Raw genomic sequence first — 17,365 nt, forward strand, 5'->3', positions numbered from 1 at the left:
GGAGGGCCAGGACCAGAGCCAGGACCAGAGCCAAAGCCAGGACCAGAGCCAAGACCAGAAGCTAGACCAGAGCCAAGACCAGATCCAAGACCAGAGCCAGAACCAGAGCTAGAACCAGAGCCAGGACCCGAGCCAGGACCAGAGCCAGGACCAGATTCAAGACTAGAACTAAGACCAGAGTCTGGAGGGCCAGGACTAGAGCCAGGACCAGAGGCAAGACCAGAGCCAGGACTAGGACCAGAGCCAGGACCAGACGCTAGATCAGAGCGAACCAAAGCCAGGACCAGAGCCAAGACCAGAGCCAAGACCAGAAGCTAGACCAGAGCCAAAGCCAGGACCAGAACCAGGACCAGAGCCAGGACCAGAGGCTAGACCAGATCCAAGACCAGAGCCAAAGCCAGGACCAGGACTAGGACCAGAGCCAGGACCAGAAGCCTGACCAGAGGCAAAGCCAGGACCAGAGCCAAGACCAGAGCCAAGACCAGAAGCTAGACCAGAGCCAAAGCCAGGACCAGAACCAGGACCAGAGGCTAGACCAGATCCAAGACCAGAGCCAAAGCCAGGACCAGGACCAGGACCAGGACCAGGACCAGGACCAGGACCAGGACCAGGACCAGGACCAGGACCAGGACCAGGACCAGAGCCAGGACCAGGACCAGAGGCTAGACCAGATCCAAGACCAGAGCCAAAGCCAGGACCAGGACTAGGACCAGAGCCAGGACCAGAAGCCTGACCAGAGGCAAAGCCAGGACCAGAGCCAAGACCAGAGCCAAGACCAGAAGCTAGACCAGAGCCAAAGCCAGGACCAGAACCAGGACCAGAGGCTAGACCAGATCCAAGACCAGAGCCAAAGCCAGGACCAGGACCAGGACCAGGACCAGGACCAGGACCAGGACCAAGACTAGAGCTAAGACCAGAGCCTGGAGGGCCAGGACCAGAGGCAAGACCAGAGCCAGGACCTGGTCTAACTCGAGGTCAGGCGAGTCACTTTCACATTCGACACACGGAATAGCATTAGTGATAAAGGAGTGAGTGGGACGTCTGCTGGGCTTGTTCCTGTTCCAAAGCTTCAGGCAAAATAAAATAACCAAAAGATGAAAACATGTTTGCATTTTTTTCCAGGACAAAATTGTGTGTGTGAGGTGTGGCAGAGTAAAACTTAACTGGCACAAAAGAAGACACACGACAACAACACCAACCTATGGATGTTTGTCAGAACTAGAGATCGACCAAAATATATTTTTTTTCATGGTCGATACCGATATTTTAGAACCTAGAGCTGCCGATAAGCCCTGTTGATATTTTTGGGCCGATATGTAGGGCATATTTTCCAAAATTTCCCTAAATTATATGAGTTGAAATGACTATAAATTCAAATTCTGTCAATACTGTATTTCAGTTTTATTTATGCAGCTAAAACCTTTCCTGAAGGTGCGAGACAGGGTTCTACTGACAATGTTCAAATCAAGACTGAAACTGCTCCGTTTCGCTTTGCGTTTGAATTGAAGGATTTTATCTGCACTCTTCGCTTTTAAGGTAAATGATTGCTGAAGACGTGATATGATTATTTGTTGGATCCGTTTCTATAGTGATCTTTTCCTGTTCTGTAAAGCACTTTAAACGTGTTTCGTGTGGGAAATGGCCACACCAACACGGCTGTGCACTTATTTATCTGTGAACTTGGCACTGACATGTCACCCACTCCAAATTCATGCGAAACCCAGGGAGACGTGGAGGGTTTGTGTAAAAGAAAGATGTGATTTTATTTTAATTTGTATTATTTATATTTGTATTATTATTTGTATTATTTATTCAGTATTATTGTTATTCCCATTTAAAGGGGACATATGATGCTAAATAAACTTTAAAGTCCATGTGACACATTAAACTACACTTTTCAGTGGCCAGTAAATATGACCGAGGCAATTCCACAACTGTTACTTAGCAACCAGATTGTAAACAAGGGCAAAAGACCATTTAAATCATACAATAGTTATGATTTGTCATATAATTACAACAACAGGTTTGTTTTGTGAAATTATTGTTTAAACTGTCATAAAAAAGGTGTAAGTTCCAAATTGTCTCTGTATTTTGGATATTTTTGATCAATATTGCAGTTTTCAATGAACAAAAAGTAAAATGAAGTACCTCCAGGTCAACACAAAAATGTAAAATGCAGTCCCGTTTTTTTTTGTTCTGCTTCTTTTAGCCTCTGCTTTCGAAGACTCTAAAATTATCCGTGCATCTTTTCAGTACTTAAATGGAAGTCTACTTTCCACTCAGACCAGGTTGTCTCCGGACTGCAGTCGTAAGCAGTTCAGACTCTAAATTTGTCTTCACAGATGTTTAAGTGAGGCTTTTAGAACGTGAATACAGATCATTCATTATGTTGATTTCACATAATGGACGACAGAACGGAGCTTCAGACGGACGTTTGGACCTCACTAGTCACTTGAGGAGAGCGGTCACTGGTCCTTGAGTTATTGATCAGTGGAGGAGGGTTTTTCCAGTGGGCTTCTTCATGTTCAGGGAAAGTTCTGCTACGGCAACTTGAATAATAGATGAACAAGACAGTTCCTGGGCTCAACTGTACTGTTTGTCTCTAATTGCACCAACAATGAACTTTTGATTGCTTTATCTTTAGCGCATCACTCAAATAGTCTTCAAAACTAATGTGAATTGCAACATTTTCTGGTTTTAAAAGGCTTAAATGACACATATTAAGCATTATTTGTATAGTGTTTTTTTGTATCTGCTCTGGAGTTCTTCTGCTCTGGCATCTCATGTTTTACAACCTAAAAGAATGTATCTGAAAGCACACATCACTACAGGCCGCAGAGGGAATAATTACCATCTGGAAATAAACAAAAGCTAGCTCACGCCGACATGCTAATGCAAACACGCAGTTGTAATGAACGCGATTCGAGGCAGAAATGCTCAGAACGAGTTTGGCAATGATTTATGGACTTGAAAACGACAAAGGAGACCTACTTTTAATCTGGGAAATTTGAAACTGAGTGTTTTCTGAGGCTCCGAGGACTTTCAAACAGGATTCATCAAACGAACGCGATCGAAGCTAAAAACAACTCCAGGTGTGTATTTGAGGGCATCGATGTATTTTTACCACATTTAACAGTGTTTTAACGCGAGTTCTGTGAGATTGTGAGTCCAGTGCTAACCTTGAAGACCTGGATCGGGTCGGCCCAGTCCGGATCTGCGTTTTGCCAGGGCCGGTGCTGGTTCAGGCTCTCCGCGAACACGTCCAGGTAGAAGATGGCGTAGTTCTCCGGGTCGCTGATCTCGCTCTGGAACAGCTTCATGATCATCAGGAACGTGTCCAGGGGCCCGCAGATGTAGATAACTGTGAGGAGACGCCAGAAAAGTACATCAGGTTCACCATTTAGCAAACAAAAAGAGTATCAGTGCAAGGCCTTTTACAATAACCATTATATTGACTTGAACAACCATTTTAAGTGGTCGATATTTGTCGTGTGGACTTTTATTGCGCTGTTAAGGGTTGAATAATTAACATATCCACATACTATATCTATATAATACTGTTTATTCATTCCAATTTATGTTTTATGTATAAGTTTTTTCTGTTTACTGGGATTTTTTTTTTTAAGATGATAATTTCAAAAAGCATCAGGAATATGCTCAAATGTGCCTTGAGGTTCAAGTGTTGCACAAAATGTCAATGGATCATAAAATAAACCACAGAAGTGCAGATTTATCACTTTCTACCCTTGTTTGGAAGATTAGACGTTTCTGTATCTTTTTGAGGTATTTTTTATTAAATTTACTTATAGACAGTAAACATTCTTATAATTGCATATCTCCAAAACAACAATTACAATATAATCCCTTTTTAAATATAGCTCTCACCTCTAAAACACATATAGCACTGCTAACTTACAGTGAAAACTGAGAATACTTAAATGATACTCTTAAAACAGGAAGTGACGTAGTTCGTTATATGAGCTGAACACGCCTGATGCAAAATCCTGTCAGTTATTTTTGTTACTAAAATACAATATTACATTTGGTTTAATCCAAATCAACATTTGATTCGAACATGTGACTTCACATCTGGTGATACGTACATGTAATGTTTATGGAATGAGCCAACATAAAACTCCTAGGTTCAGTACTCTCTTTAAAACACACATTTCTGAGTCGCATTTGTAAGTCCTCGTAGTGGAGTTATTGAAGATGAAGGTCTCTGCTGGTTCAAAGTCTAAGGGACCAAGGATATACAAAATACACTGTGAACACACACACACACACACACACACACACAGACGTAACACACACACACACAGACGCACGCACACGCACACACACACACACACACACGTAACACACACACACACACGTAACACGCACACACACACACACACACACACACGTAACACACACACACACATACGTAACACACACACACACACAGACGTAACACACACACACACAGACGTAACACACACACACACACTGTGAATAAACCCTGCCATTTAAACATCGATCAGGCACTGGCAGACTGTCACTCTTAAAGAGATTAGCAACGTGTTGAGAACATGTTGGAAATTATAGTCTATTGAATAAAGATTATGGCATCAAAATTGTCATCGAGTTGTCAGTCTTTCCCTTCTCGTATCTCTTTCATCTGAACTGAGGTTGTGTGAGCTCCAGAATCTGTACTTTTAAATGTACTTCTGTTTAATCTTTCTTTCATGTCTCTTGTTAAGTGTAAATGTGTCAATATTTTTATAATTGTGTCATTGTGTTATCATTTCACATCTGAAAAAGAAGTTTCGAGCTCAATGGGGTTTTGCCTGGTTAAATAAATAAGTAGTAACAGACTATGAGGAATAAAAAACTGTGGCTCTACTTTTGTTTTTGCTTCATTTATAATCTATATCCACATGTTTGTCCTCATTTGAGCCAGTTCTTGGTTAGAACTGCTCTAAGAAAGGTCTTATTTCAGCCCCATCATAGAACAGAACTCCTGCAACACCAGCAACTTTACTGAAGTTTCAGAGATTGTGGATTATTGTTGTGGAGAAAGGATCAAGAGCATTGAATTGGTTATGATACATTTTATTTGGGGAATGATTTAACTTTTGTCTGATAACTTTTATTAGGGCTGATTGGTCTATTAATTTAGCAAGAGAGCATTTGGAAAAGAAACAAATGCTTTTCATAAAAACGAAGCGACAATGGACTGCTCTGAAATGTTGATCGTAGAAAGATCAAGATCTTTTTACATGTTGATATCAGTCGATGTTTTAGACTTTATAACAAAGAACATCCATCTGAAATATTAAAGAAAAACTTAGACCGAGTAAGAGTCGCCAATTAGTTTCTAAAATGTTGATTTCAATTCAAAGTCTCACAGCTAAAATACAAGTATAACAATATTAATGATGTTTGACTATTAATAAAACTCTATTTACAACTTTTTTGCTGTTGAGATCGGCAGTTCAAAACCGCAAAAGGACCACGGACCTGGTTTAGATCTGGGGATATTCAGAAAAGCCATATCGTTTCTTCGCTGGTGTGAAAACGAATCAAACCCAGAATCCCAGTCAATCAAAACTCTTCTCGCAGTCATACGTTTTTCTTTACGAGCCGCTGTAAAGCCCCGTGCAGCCGGCCCCCACTGTGCCCCGGTGCATTGTGGGAGCGGTGAACGGCAGCCGGTAATTGCAGTGATCAGACTTGTCTTCTTTTCATCAGAAGGAAAGGAAACGCTCTCCCACTCGCTCAGATCAATGCGCCGAGACTCACGGGAAACACTGCACTGAAAAACTGTTTGTGTGTGTTCAACATAAGGCTGCGTCCAAAACGTTTTTATTTTGACGTTAAAAAAAAAAATAGCTGCAACAAAAGACATGCTGTGCAGCGATTCGTCGACAAAACCCTGGTATAAATCATGCAGTAGGTGCTTTTCACGAAACCCAGCGGCTAGTTCCGGTTGCCTTAAAAATGGTGAGCTCCACTTCCTGCTCCTTGAGGGTAATTAGCCGAGTCTCTCTAAAGTAAATCAATGATGAATGAAGATAAAGTGGAGAGTTCCAGATGGATAATCAAAGGCAGCATGTAAAGACCTATGAAACATATTTATGCAGAAAGCTTCTAATAAACAGTGTATTTACCAGTAAAATGGCAGATTAAAACACAATTCACTCCCAAATATCAAGGTAACTTACACCCGTCTTCTCCTTTCTGGGGTTGTGAACGTCATTTTTTGTCATTTTTTCATTGTCTTTTTGTCTTTTGTGCAATTGTTGGAGACTCTACCGAGCTCTGCTGATAGGACCATGTAAAGGAATATGTTTAAATAAAAGTATTCTGTAACACTGACTGTGAGCCTGAGCCCATCATCTTTTATTCAACATAAGGTTTTGTAGGAGGGGTTGATCAGGACAATGACACAGCAATCATGGCTCCATAAAAAGGTCGACATGTGATTAAAGGGACCATCATCAGGCCAGGACCAGCACCATCCACCAGTGAATCACAAACTAATCACAAAATAATCAAAATCCCTGGTGTAAATGCAGTTTAAATGCAGGAGCACTACAGCAGGAGGTCCTTCTACAACAACAGAGGGTTTGTGCATCTGGATTATTTGGAGATTAAATAGGGGATTTTTATGCTCAATATAAAGCAGTTTGAAAATCTTTTTTATTTTACCTATCTACCTTTATTAAATTCGTCACTACTCCATGAATGCAGTGTTCACTTGTTTCATTTGTGTCGGACTAAATACAACAAAAATGGCTTCCAATATGAATTTCCCACACATAAACAATACATACTTTTATTTGTTAGAAATTCAGAAATTTGGGAAAAAATAGTTAACCTACTGTATGTTTCAGGTGGACACAGCAGTAAAAAAAAGAATCCTTATTTATGGATAAATAACGTTTTTTTGTCAGATTAGAATAAATTAAATTGTATGTGTTTTTTTAAAAATATGCTTTTTTATTTAAAACCTTTTCCTTAGCTTTTTTCTGTAGCTTATATGCTATATTTCTTTAACAATTGAATACTAAATGAAAACTTCAGCCGCCCTCCATCTGCACAGCACTAGCTCATTCTCAAGATTCTTAAACAAAACACTTCTGTCTGTTTGTCCAGGAAAACGGTCGACTCTGATCTGACCATGTGTAAAAACATCACATTCACACAAACTGATTCTAACTAAACAGATGATAAAGTCCATCTAATGTTCTCTGTCCACAGACTAGAGTGAGAAATGTTTTTATCCCATTTGAACGAGTTTGGACGAGTTTGACATCAATTCAAATCATAACTTGGTGAAAATAATCATAATCGGCAACATACATATTGGCCAGTGGTGTGCACTCAGGGCAATCAAGGCAATCAGTTATTTGCCAATATAATAAAACATTACTGTATGTCACAACTATATCTGAATTGTTCTAAAATATATCCAAATAAGCCTGTTTTCCGCTCACTTCTGCTGCTGAAGCTTGGCTGAACTCAGTGACTTTTACTGGCCGCTACAGGCTGCAGGAAGCTTGGTTCTTCTTCTCCAGCAGCTGCTCAGTCTGTGGCCGTGTTCAGAGGCCCGTTCGTGTCCCGCTCTCTAACATGAGCTTTTAAAACCAGAGCGAACAGCAGCTTCTTTTAGAGCTCTTCACATGTGCTCTGAGGACCACAAACCCATGCATCTGTGCTCAAACCACGCTGAATAAACCTGTGTGGGAATCTTGGATGCTTGCAGGTTTTGCCCGAACTAACCTAATCAATTGGCCGCCGAAGTAGACTTATTTAATCCATTTAGGTATGCGAGTTTAGCTCTGTAGGATAAATGTTGGCCCTTCATTTGGGAGACCCAGGTTCAAAGCCCAGCTATTCCACCCATAAAAGTCACCGCACGCCACTGATATCGTCACATACAAATCATTGAGCAGGATTACTATTACAACAACACATCATCAGTAGGGTCAAACTAACCTGTCTCACGATGGTCTAATCCCAGCTCATGTTCCCTTTTAGTGATTGAACAATCCAACTCTTGGTGAATTCAGCTTCACAGTGATAGGAAGAGCCGACATCGAAACTGATGTTAATTTAAAATGATGAATGTAATAAAATAAAACAAAATGTATACCGTTCTTCAAAAGACACTCTTGTAACCTAAAAAATATATCTATTCTCACACGTGATGGTCATGTGATTGAACAAGTACCCCATTACAAATACCTGGGCATCTGGATCGATGATAAACTCTCCTTCAACAAACACATGCAAGAGCTGACAAATAATCTTGAAGTCAGATTGTCATTCTTCTTTAGAAATAAAACGTGTTTTCCTCTTAGTTGTAGAAAACAGTTCATCCAGGCGACTTTTATATAAGTTCGAGTTTATGGTGATATTATATATATGCATTCTACAGCAACAGTCTTAAAACCTCTGAACTCTGTTTATCATTAAGCTTTAAGATTCAGCTCTAAGGTTCAGCTCTAAGGTTCAGCTCTAAGGTTCAGCTCTAAGGTTCAGCTCTAAGGTTCAGCTCTAAGGTTCAGCTCTAAGGTTCAGCTCTAACGTTCAGCTCTAACGCTCAGCTCTAACGCTCAGCTCTAACGCTCAGCTCTAAGGTTCAGCTCTATGGTTCAGCTCTAACGTTCAGCTCTAAGGTTCAGCTCTAAGGTTCAGCTCTAACGTTCAGCTTTAAGGTTCAGCTCTAACGTTCAGCTCTAAAGTTCAGCTCTAAAGTTCAGCTCTAATGTTCAGCTTTAAGGTTCAGCTCTAACGTTCAGCTCTAAGGTTCAGCTCTATGGTTCAGCTCTAACGTTCAGCTTTAAGGTTCAGCTCTAAGGTTCAGCTCTAAGATTTATTACAGGAGAAGGATACAGAATTAACCACTGTGAAATATACTTTAAAGTAGAATGGCAATTGTTGGATGCAAGGAAACACAGGTCAAGGACTACCCGCATTGTCCTTGTCTAAATGTGTTAATTTAGGTTAATTGAATTGAATGTTTTAGTATCCTCTGTTTGCTTGTTGTTGATTCTGTGTTGTGTTTTAACAGGGGCCAATGAAAAAGATAACTTTTCTCCTTGGGTTTTCCCTGTATAAATAAATGAAATGAGTGAATCTCTAACACTGGATAGAATGAATCCGCAAAAACATCCGAGACTTAATCTGACCATGAGCTTCCCAAAAAGTCCTCCTCCGATTACGGTAACACTGTCCCGAACGTGCCGCGGCGCGTCCGCATGATTGAAGGGCGGGGCTCGGACGGAGGTCAAAGGTCGCTGTACCCTCCCCCTGGTGAGTTATGGCCTCTGCAGTTTGGAGGTCAACGCTGATGGTTGTTGAGGCTCGCCGCCCATAGCTGATAGGATTCCACACATTCCGCGTTTTAAAAGAGGTTTTTACCGCCTGCAGACAGGACGTTTATGCAGATGATGTCACCAGGAGCGCATGCTGGATTTTACTGCTCAGAGCCATGTGGAAAGAATGTTGGCATGACGCTAAAAAGGATTAGGTCAATTTCACTGAATCGATATCAAAGCTACTCATATGTTTCAGAGCATTTCATATTGTAGCAAAGGCTTTCCAAGTGCTTAAAGGTGCAACTTTTCTGCTTCCATGGAGATTCCCCCCCTACAATCTTATTATATTGCATTAATGTCAAACCTGTATTTCTGGAGCAGGGTGAGGCTGAAATCAAATCAAATCAAATTCATTTATGAAGCACAATTCATACTAACTGCAATTCAAAGGGCTTTACAGTGTTTAAAACACAATAAAAAAATAAAAAAACACAATGCAATTTATAAACATGTAAAACAATGTATGTCAGAGTAAAATAAAGAATCAAAAATAATGTAGTATTTTAAAATATTAAAACCAGGTAAAATTATGTCAGTCAACAAAACAGTTTTTAGCTTGGATTTAAACACAGCCGGTGGGGGCCTGTCTCACAACTTCGGGAAGGCTATTCCAGACCTTTGCCCCATAGACCTGGAACCACCTTTTTCATTTTAGAAAATAACATCCTGCATTTTAATCATTGGTTTTACCAGAATGACCTATGCTCAAATCCACGTACCAAACTACAGACGTATAGGCTGTTCTTTTAAATGCAATGTTAAATCAATTGTTTTTTATATCTCATGCTCTCTCAAAATGGAGAAGAGATCGAACCTTTTCTCATCTGTTCTTTTCTGGTCCTTCCCTTTTTTACGTAAGACAGGCCAATTCACTAAATGCTTGTAAGTCACTTTGTCCTATTGATTATGTTTGCGCTGTATAAATAGCTTGGATTTCAGTGTGTATTTGGTACCTTTTCCATTTACGCTCGTCCCTTCTCTCATCTCTCTTTCGTCTTGCATCAAACAAACTCTGACATCTCAAAAGCTGCCGGTCGACCACTGAGAAAGCTCACCTCTCCACAGATCTGACCTGTAACTTCATCTAGTGGCATCGCCTTCTTGTCTCCACGAAGATATGTTTAATGCCAAACTATGGAACCTTCCAGGCAAAGGTACATCTTTAAGAGAAGCTCTGATTCAGTTTTTTCAGTTCTGACACTGATACTTTGGCTTCTTCCTTGATATTTATTTCATTTATTGTTCAAGTAACAGCATCGTTGGTATAATGAGACATTCAGTGCTCAAAAACACCCAGTAAATAGTCGTATTACATTCAATAATACGTCAAACTCTGAACAAATATTCTAGAAGCAATACTCAATCCAGGGTTCTTTTCTTTATCGGGGAAGGCCATTTTTTCACGCTCTTATCACTGCCCTGATTTTAGAATGTTATAAACTATTAGAGCTTCAATGACTAATGAGAATAATCACTGAAATGATCTAGACAATTGAATAAGCGTTATTAGTCATCAGAATTCTAACACACAATGGCTGCACCCATATTGAATACAAAAAGAGACAAAACTAATATGAATTTGATGATTTTTAATGGAAAATATCCTTAAATGGCACTATTAAGAAGTCTCCAGTGAATCATTATTTGCTCTTTTGTTGTATTATGTTCCTATGGTTTTCTCTTGTTGATACAGAAATTAATGAATCTGCTAGAGGTATAAGACAATGTAGATCTTTGTAACTCAGCAATGAACAAATGTGTGCACATGTATTTAACAATTTGGCACTTGATTATTAAGGTTTTTACACTCTTTTTACACCCTTGTCGTGTGTGTTGTGACTAGGAACACGCGCAGATGCAACCCTACACTCTGCTTCCGAGCAAATGGGATCGATCCGAGCAGGAAGTGCGAGTGCCTGTGCCGTCTGAAGCATCGGCTCTACCGCGGCGGCTCTATCTCGCACTGCAGCAGCTGCTTGTTGTAAAGATAATGCTGCTTGTTGGAGACCGGAGCGACACACGTGGGAAACGCGCCACGCACATGCTCTCACGCCTCGCACGTCTCGCACGTCTGGCCCACTCACAGACACGGATTATACGTTGGCGTTCGCGCGCTTTTATCCCGGAAAGTCACGCTTTTAATGTTGCTGTAATTTATAAGAGTTTCGTGGGATTTTCATAAAACCATGTCAAAGTGCACATTATTATCACACAAAATGCTAACTGTTGGAGAGACCGTGGTTGCCAGGCGGTTCACCACAATCTTGTGTTCTGGGACTGTCCAGTTGCTCAGAAATATTGGACTGAGATTAATAAAGTGCTACTATATTTGGGCCTCAAACTCCAGCCATGGACACAATAAATGGATACCTTTGGAGCTTTCTGTTGGCGGTAGGAATGAAGGCCATTACGAAAAATGTACTGGACCCAAATTGTAACTGACATTGGAAAAATGAAAAAAAAAAAAAAAAACATTTGGACTTAGTTTGTTGTGCCGTAATTTTAGTTTAGTTTTTAATTATTGGTTTTATGTTTTCATTTTATTTTTGCTCTGTGTGTCTGTTGTCTTGGATCGTATGTGTTTAAATAAATTAAAAAAATACAAAAATACAAAATGATAATAAATAAAATAATGATATTAGTAATCATAATCATTCCTTTGTGCTGGCAAATCTGTTTATCTTATAAATTAGATAAACTGACAAATCAGCTGATGAGTGCTCGTACAAATCGGGAAAACGACTCACACTCATGTCAAACACTGTTGCCCGACTTTGACACCCGACAACGAACGTCAGCTGATTTTTCAATTTATTATAAACATTTACGCTCTTTCACAAAACCTCCCTTTAAACAGATGTGACCCAACACAAAGGGATTTTCATTACTGTGACATTAAAAGCGCCACTTCCCAAGATAACGGCGCACAAAGGCAAACCGGGGTCCACAAAAAAGTCCTTGAAGTCGGGCGGTGGTGATCGCATGGAAACCCACGAAAAAACGAGACCAGCATTTTGACCATTTGAAATATTTTAATTCGAAATTGCTCAGTTGCTACTACAACATTTTTTGGAAAGAATTCTGTTGGAAAGGTGTGACCGTGTTTTTTCATAACACAATGTCAAAGTGTCTATGTCTCTCGGCTGGCCTGGGAACGCCTTGGGATCCCCCCGGAGGAGTTGGAAGAAGTGTCTGGGGAGTAGGAAGTCTGGGAGTCCCTGCTTAGACTGCTGCCCCTGCGACACGGCCCCGGATAAGCGGAAGAAAATGGATGGATGGACAATGTGTATTCGGGTCTTAAAACTTCTGCCATGAACACGATAAATGGATCACTTTGGAACATATTTTTGGCGAGCCGGAAAGAAGGCAATCACAAAAACATTGACAAATGTAACAGACTTTGGACCAAGGGGGAGAACCATTTGGACTTTAATGTGTCGTGATTTTGTTTCTGTAAATGTCCTGTGCTACTTTGTATTTTGTCTATTCAATTCAGTTTATTTTTGTAACGCCCAAAACCACCACAAAAGCATTTGCCTCCTCCGGGTGAGTCTGTTGCTCTCCGGGCGAGTTCTATGTTCTATATGTTTGTTTGTTTGTTTGTTTGTCTGTAATATTGGGGGGGGGGGGGGGGGGACTGAAACCTATCAATTTAACAATTTCTGAGCACTCACAGCTTTAGACATGGCACACAAACAAACACAAACACGCTCAAACATCAGTGTACGAGGCAGAAGGCCAGGAGGGTGACGAGGACAAATCCATGACTGAAGGGAGCCGGGATCGGAACCGACATTGGACCATTGGAGAAACTCTCCACCAACGCCGCCGTCACACTGTAAACACCACAACCTACAACTTCATGAACCCGCTAAGCCTGGGAAGCAAACATCTCCTGCTTTTTTTTTGCGCATGACGGTCTGGGTTTCGTTTCCATCCAGACGTCATTGTCAAGCTTCTCAACCGTTTCTCAGATCTTTCTGTAGTTTCTATGTGTCCTGTGTTTGACCGTGTGTCTTTATGCTCGTTGGACTGATCGATCGCCTGTTGGCATGAAACTGGCAAAGGTTCGCAAAACGTTTCAGTATCTTAACGATTCGTCACAAACTTACAAACTAATTACACAGAAAAGAACTTGGAGACAATTTGCAAACTCATGATTCACTCTGAAATCCATGCCTTCTTCCTTGCAGTCTATATAAGATAATACTCGGCCAACAAAAATGCTGGTCAACTACGTCACCATCAACAACATTTCAAAACGCTCTTCACACTAAACACCACCAAGACTTGAATTATCATTATTGATCCTTCGAGATTAACTCAGCTTTGACATTGAAATATTGCAATCGATATTTAAAACAAAGCACAAACATAAATGAGCTCGGAGGCTTGAAAACCGGTCCTCTCTCTCTCTGATCTCCAATAGCATTTTTTCCTCATGAATATTTCAGGAGATGAGCCGCTTACGTTCCACATCGATATCACGAGAAGCAGTGACGAAGGGAAAACGACTGCGCCAGAGACTAATCTAGAAATGACATGATTATGAACGCATGAAACGTGCAACACCGAGCTGAAGGACAGGGCAGAGCTCTACGGTGGAATTTAATGTTTAACGGTCAAAATGGAGATGTTTTTGACCTGGTTTATGGTTCTTATCTCTGGAAGTACTCGGCCAATGAATGAATGAATGAATGAATGAATGAATGAATGAAAGTTCAATGTGCTTTTTTCTCTCTCACAATGGTCTTCAGAAAGCGGTGCCGTTATTTCAACCACAAAGACGTGATTGCTGTTTCTGGAGCCAAAAGCAAACAAATAATGACGCGGTTCAAACATTGGTGGATATTTCTTGGATATTTATTTAAAAAACTGTGAATGTCCAATTGAGTTATAGTTTAAAAACCGTTTAAGTGCTTGGTGTCATGTTTGTTGCTGATGTGTTCATTTCATTAGATAAACTGACTGAAAATCAACCAACCATTTACAGCAGCTTAGACATTTTGTGCGTGTACAAAACCTTCTGTTCAAGATTAAATACACTTTCAAGTAACTATCATGTCTTTAGTTATTGAATATGCATCTACACAGTTAAAATGTACAACAGTAATGTCATAGTTGAATACATTTTCTGACAAAAACTAACAGAACAATAACAAAAGACCGAATCAAGACTAAATTAAGATCTCAACCAGACTTTTTTATATTGTTGCATTTAGTTACCATTATGTCACACACAACGTAATAACATTATAAGCTTGATTCTTAAAACATATATATATATAAATGTATATTGCGCAGTTTAGTTTTCTTTGTAGTTTAGCCTTTGCTTGATGAAAGTCAGATTCCAGGAGGAAAATGGAAAGCTACATTTGTTTATGTGAAGGAGTGAGATCTGGAGGGAGAAAAGCAGACACTTTAAATGAGCTGTAATCCACCAAAGACGTCAATACTTCTCGTTTTTAGATTCTAACGTTTTTTAATACTATCTGAACAGTCAAGAGCTTAAAAAAAACAACAAACAAAAAAATCTTAAAACTTAAAATGACATTCAGAAAATATATATTCTGAAAAAACATTCATTACTAATTTATATGCAGGCCTATTTAGAAGATCTGTTTTATGAGATCCAAATAATAATCATTCGATATTATTTTTTGCTGTCTAGTTCCTCTGTTGTGGAAAAAGTCTGTACAGTGCATTCCTTAATTCTAATGAATAAAATAGGCCAAAGAGCCGACTTTAGCTTCATTATGTTTATTAAAGTGCACTGCGTCTTCAGCTCATCCTGACCATGAGTGAGGCTTTTGTCCAACACTCAGTTTCCAGAATACAATCAACCAAATGTCAGTTAGACAAAAAGGTGCTTTTCATCTTCTGTCATGTTAGTTTTTATTTTAAAACTGCGCGCGGGGCCTTGAACCCTTTGCCGTTCAGCGCCAGCAGCGTGAGGCTGAACGTTACCAGTAAATCTGATGATTTCTCACAGTGAGCGCAACATCCACAGAAGCGTAACAGACTCGAGCTTTGACCCGCACTCACGCACTCACGCACTCACGCGCCACGCACTCCACGCACTCACGCGCCACGCACTCACGCGCCACGCACTCCACGCACTCACGCGCCACGCACTCACGCACAGGAGCGGGGAAAGTTTGGAGAGTGTACTCACTGCGGCCGTTCTCGCGCATGAAGCTGATGAGCTCGCGGTAATACTTGGGCTCATCCTCGTACGGATGCGCCTCCACGGTCACGTTCATCTGGTTTTTGAGGTTCAGGTAGATGCCCTCGGACAGGAAGTAGTGCGGCCGGTCGTCCACCCGCAGGTCATAGAAGATCACCATTGCGCGCGACGTCCAGTTGAAGTGCGCGTGCAGCGCGTTGGCAAAGTCGCCTAGTTTGGTAGTGGAGGGTCCCGAGCGCACGATGGTGCGGTATTCCTCCAGTTTATCAAAGCCAAACGCGGGGCCGCCTGCGGTGAAGAGCGGCAGGCGCCAGTGGGACGCAAAGCGGCCCACGGAAGCCAGAGGATACACACAGCCCGGGCCAAAGAAGGCGTCTGCATTTACGTAGAGCTTCAGATCCACGGCCACGACCTGCGCGCGGCTCACCGCGCACGAGCCCGTGGCTGGGTCCTCGGTGCTGAAGTTGAGAAAGCGCACGGAGTGTCCGAGCAGCAGTCCGCGCCGCGCCAGGTCATCGTGCGCCATGCGCAGCGCCGGCAGCACGCGCGGCAAGGCCCACGGGTACTTGTGATGGTTGTCCGGCAGCATCACGGCCACCGTGACATTCCCGCCGCTGCACCGTGCCACGCACGAGCTCAGCGCCACAAAGAGCCAGCACCGCACTCCCACACGCCACATTTCACGCGTGGATCCCATGGAGGGCACGAGCGCTCACATAAGCTCCTGTCCGTGCGTGGTTAGTCTGTCCTGGCACGTGCCCGTTTGAGCCATGCGTTCCCACGCGCCCGTCCCTTTACCGCGGCGCGAGACAACCGTCCACTGCGGCGCGTGCCTGTCACTGCCGTGCGCTTTTGGAGAGTTCTCGGTCTGAGCGCAGAACACTCCTTCTCCACGTCACACGCGCACGCGGCCGTCCCACTCCGCGAGACCTGAGCGCGTGTCCAGAGCGTCCACGCGGTAACGGAATGAACGAGAGCAAAACAAAGCGCTTTAATAATGATCCAGACCGTGATCCCGCGCTCTGGAGGAACGAGAGGCGCGTCTGTTTGTGCGTGAAGTGGAAAAAGCCTCACGGTCGATTCACGGAGATTTTCCTCCGTGTTCTGTTCTTCAAACCTCGACTCTGTGAAACCTTCAAGACACAAACTTCACATCCGCACGTCAAAGTCACAATGAAGCTCTCAAAAATGTTGGAAGACGTATCGGAGAAGTTTTAAGAGCGTGAGATGAGTGGTCTCAGAGCGCCCCCTGCCGGCTGCACATCGCCACATCAAACAATATTTGACAAAAACAAATCATTAACATCCGGTACAATAAACTAGTTATTCAACTGATGTAAGGCAAGACAAGGCAAGTTTATTTGTAGAGCACATTTCATACACAAGGCAATTCAAAGTGCTTCACAGCAGGAAAAATGCATTCAAATCACAAAGAAATTACAGAAACAGAAATACAATAAAATTAACTAAATTAAAAATTATCAATCAAAATGATTGTCTAAACTAATAAAATCACAAACAAAAGAGAAGAGTGCAAAGAAAAAAATCCTTTCAGTCATATGCGCAGCTAAACAAAACTGTTTTTAGCTTAGATTTGAACATTGTCAGAGTAGAAGCCTGTCTCACATCTTCAGGAAGACTGTTCCAGATTTTAGCTGCATAAAACTGAAACACAGATTCCCCATGTTTAGTCCTGACTCTGGCACCAGCAGGAGGCCGGTCCATGTTTAGTCCTGACTCTGGCACCAGCAGGAGGCCGGTCCATGTTTAGTCCTGACTCTGGCACCAGCAGGAGGCCAGTCAATGT

General features: G+C 41.8%; 1 protein-coding gene across 1 annotated transcript in view; it reads right to left on the reverse strand.

The window, feature by feature from the left end:
- The window catches only part of npr2 (natriuretic peptide receptor 2), a 123,163-nt gene extending 106,700 nt beyond the window's left edge, over positions 1-16,463 (reverse strand). Inside the window, exons 1-2 of the mRNA XM_072453441.1 lie at positions 15,547-16,463; positions 3,180-3,361 (exon numbers count right to left, since the gene is read on the reverse strand). Of these exons, the coding sequence (XP_072309542.1) occupies positions 3,180-3,361; positions 15,547-16,255 (891 nt within the window). The 5' untranslated portion in view covers positions 16,256-16,463. The remainder of the gene's footprint in view (positions 1-3,179; positions 3,362-15,546) is intronic.
- Positions 16,464-17,365: the final 902 nt, after the last annotated feature.

The sequence above is a fragment of the Eucyclogobius newberryi genome, unplaced genomic scaffold (genome assembly GCF_026437365.1).
Source record: "Eucyclogobius newberryi isolate DKJ021-1_F unplaced genomic scaffold, fEucNew1.0.hap1 SCAF_2, whole genome shotgun sequence".
Lineage (NCBI taxonomy): Eukaryota > Metazoa > Chordata > Actinopteri > Gobiiformes > Gobiidae > Eucyclogobius > Eucyclogobius newberryi.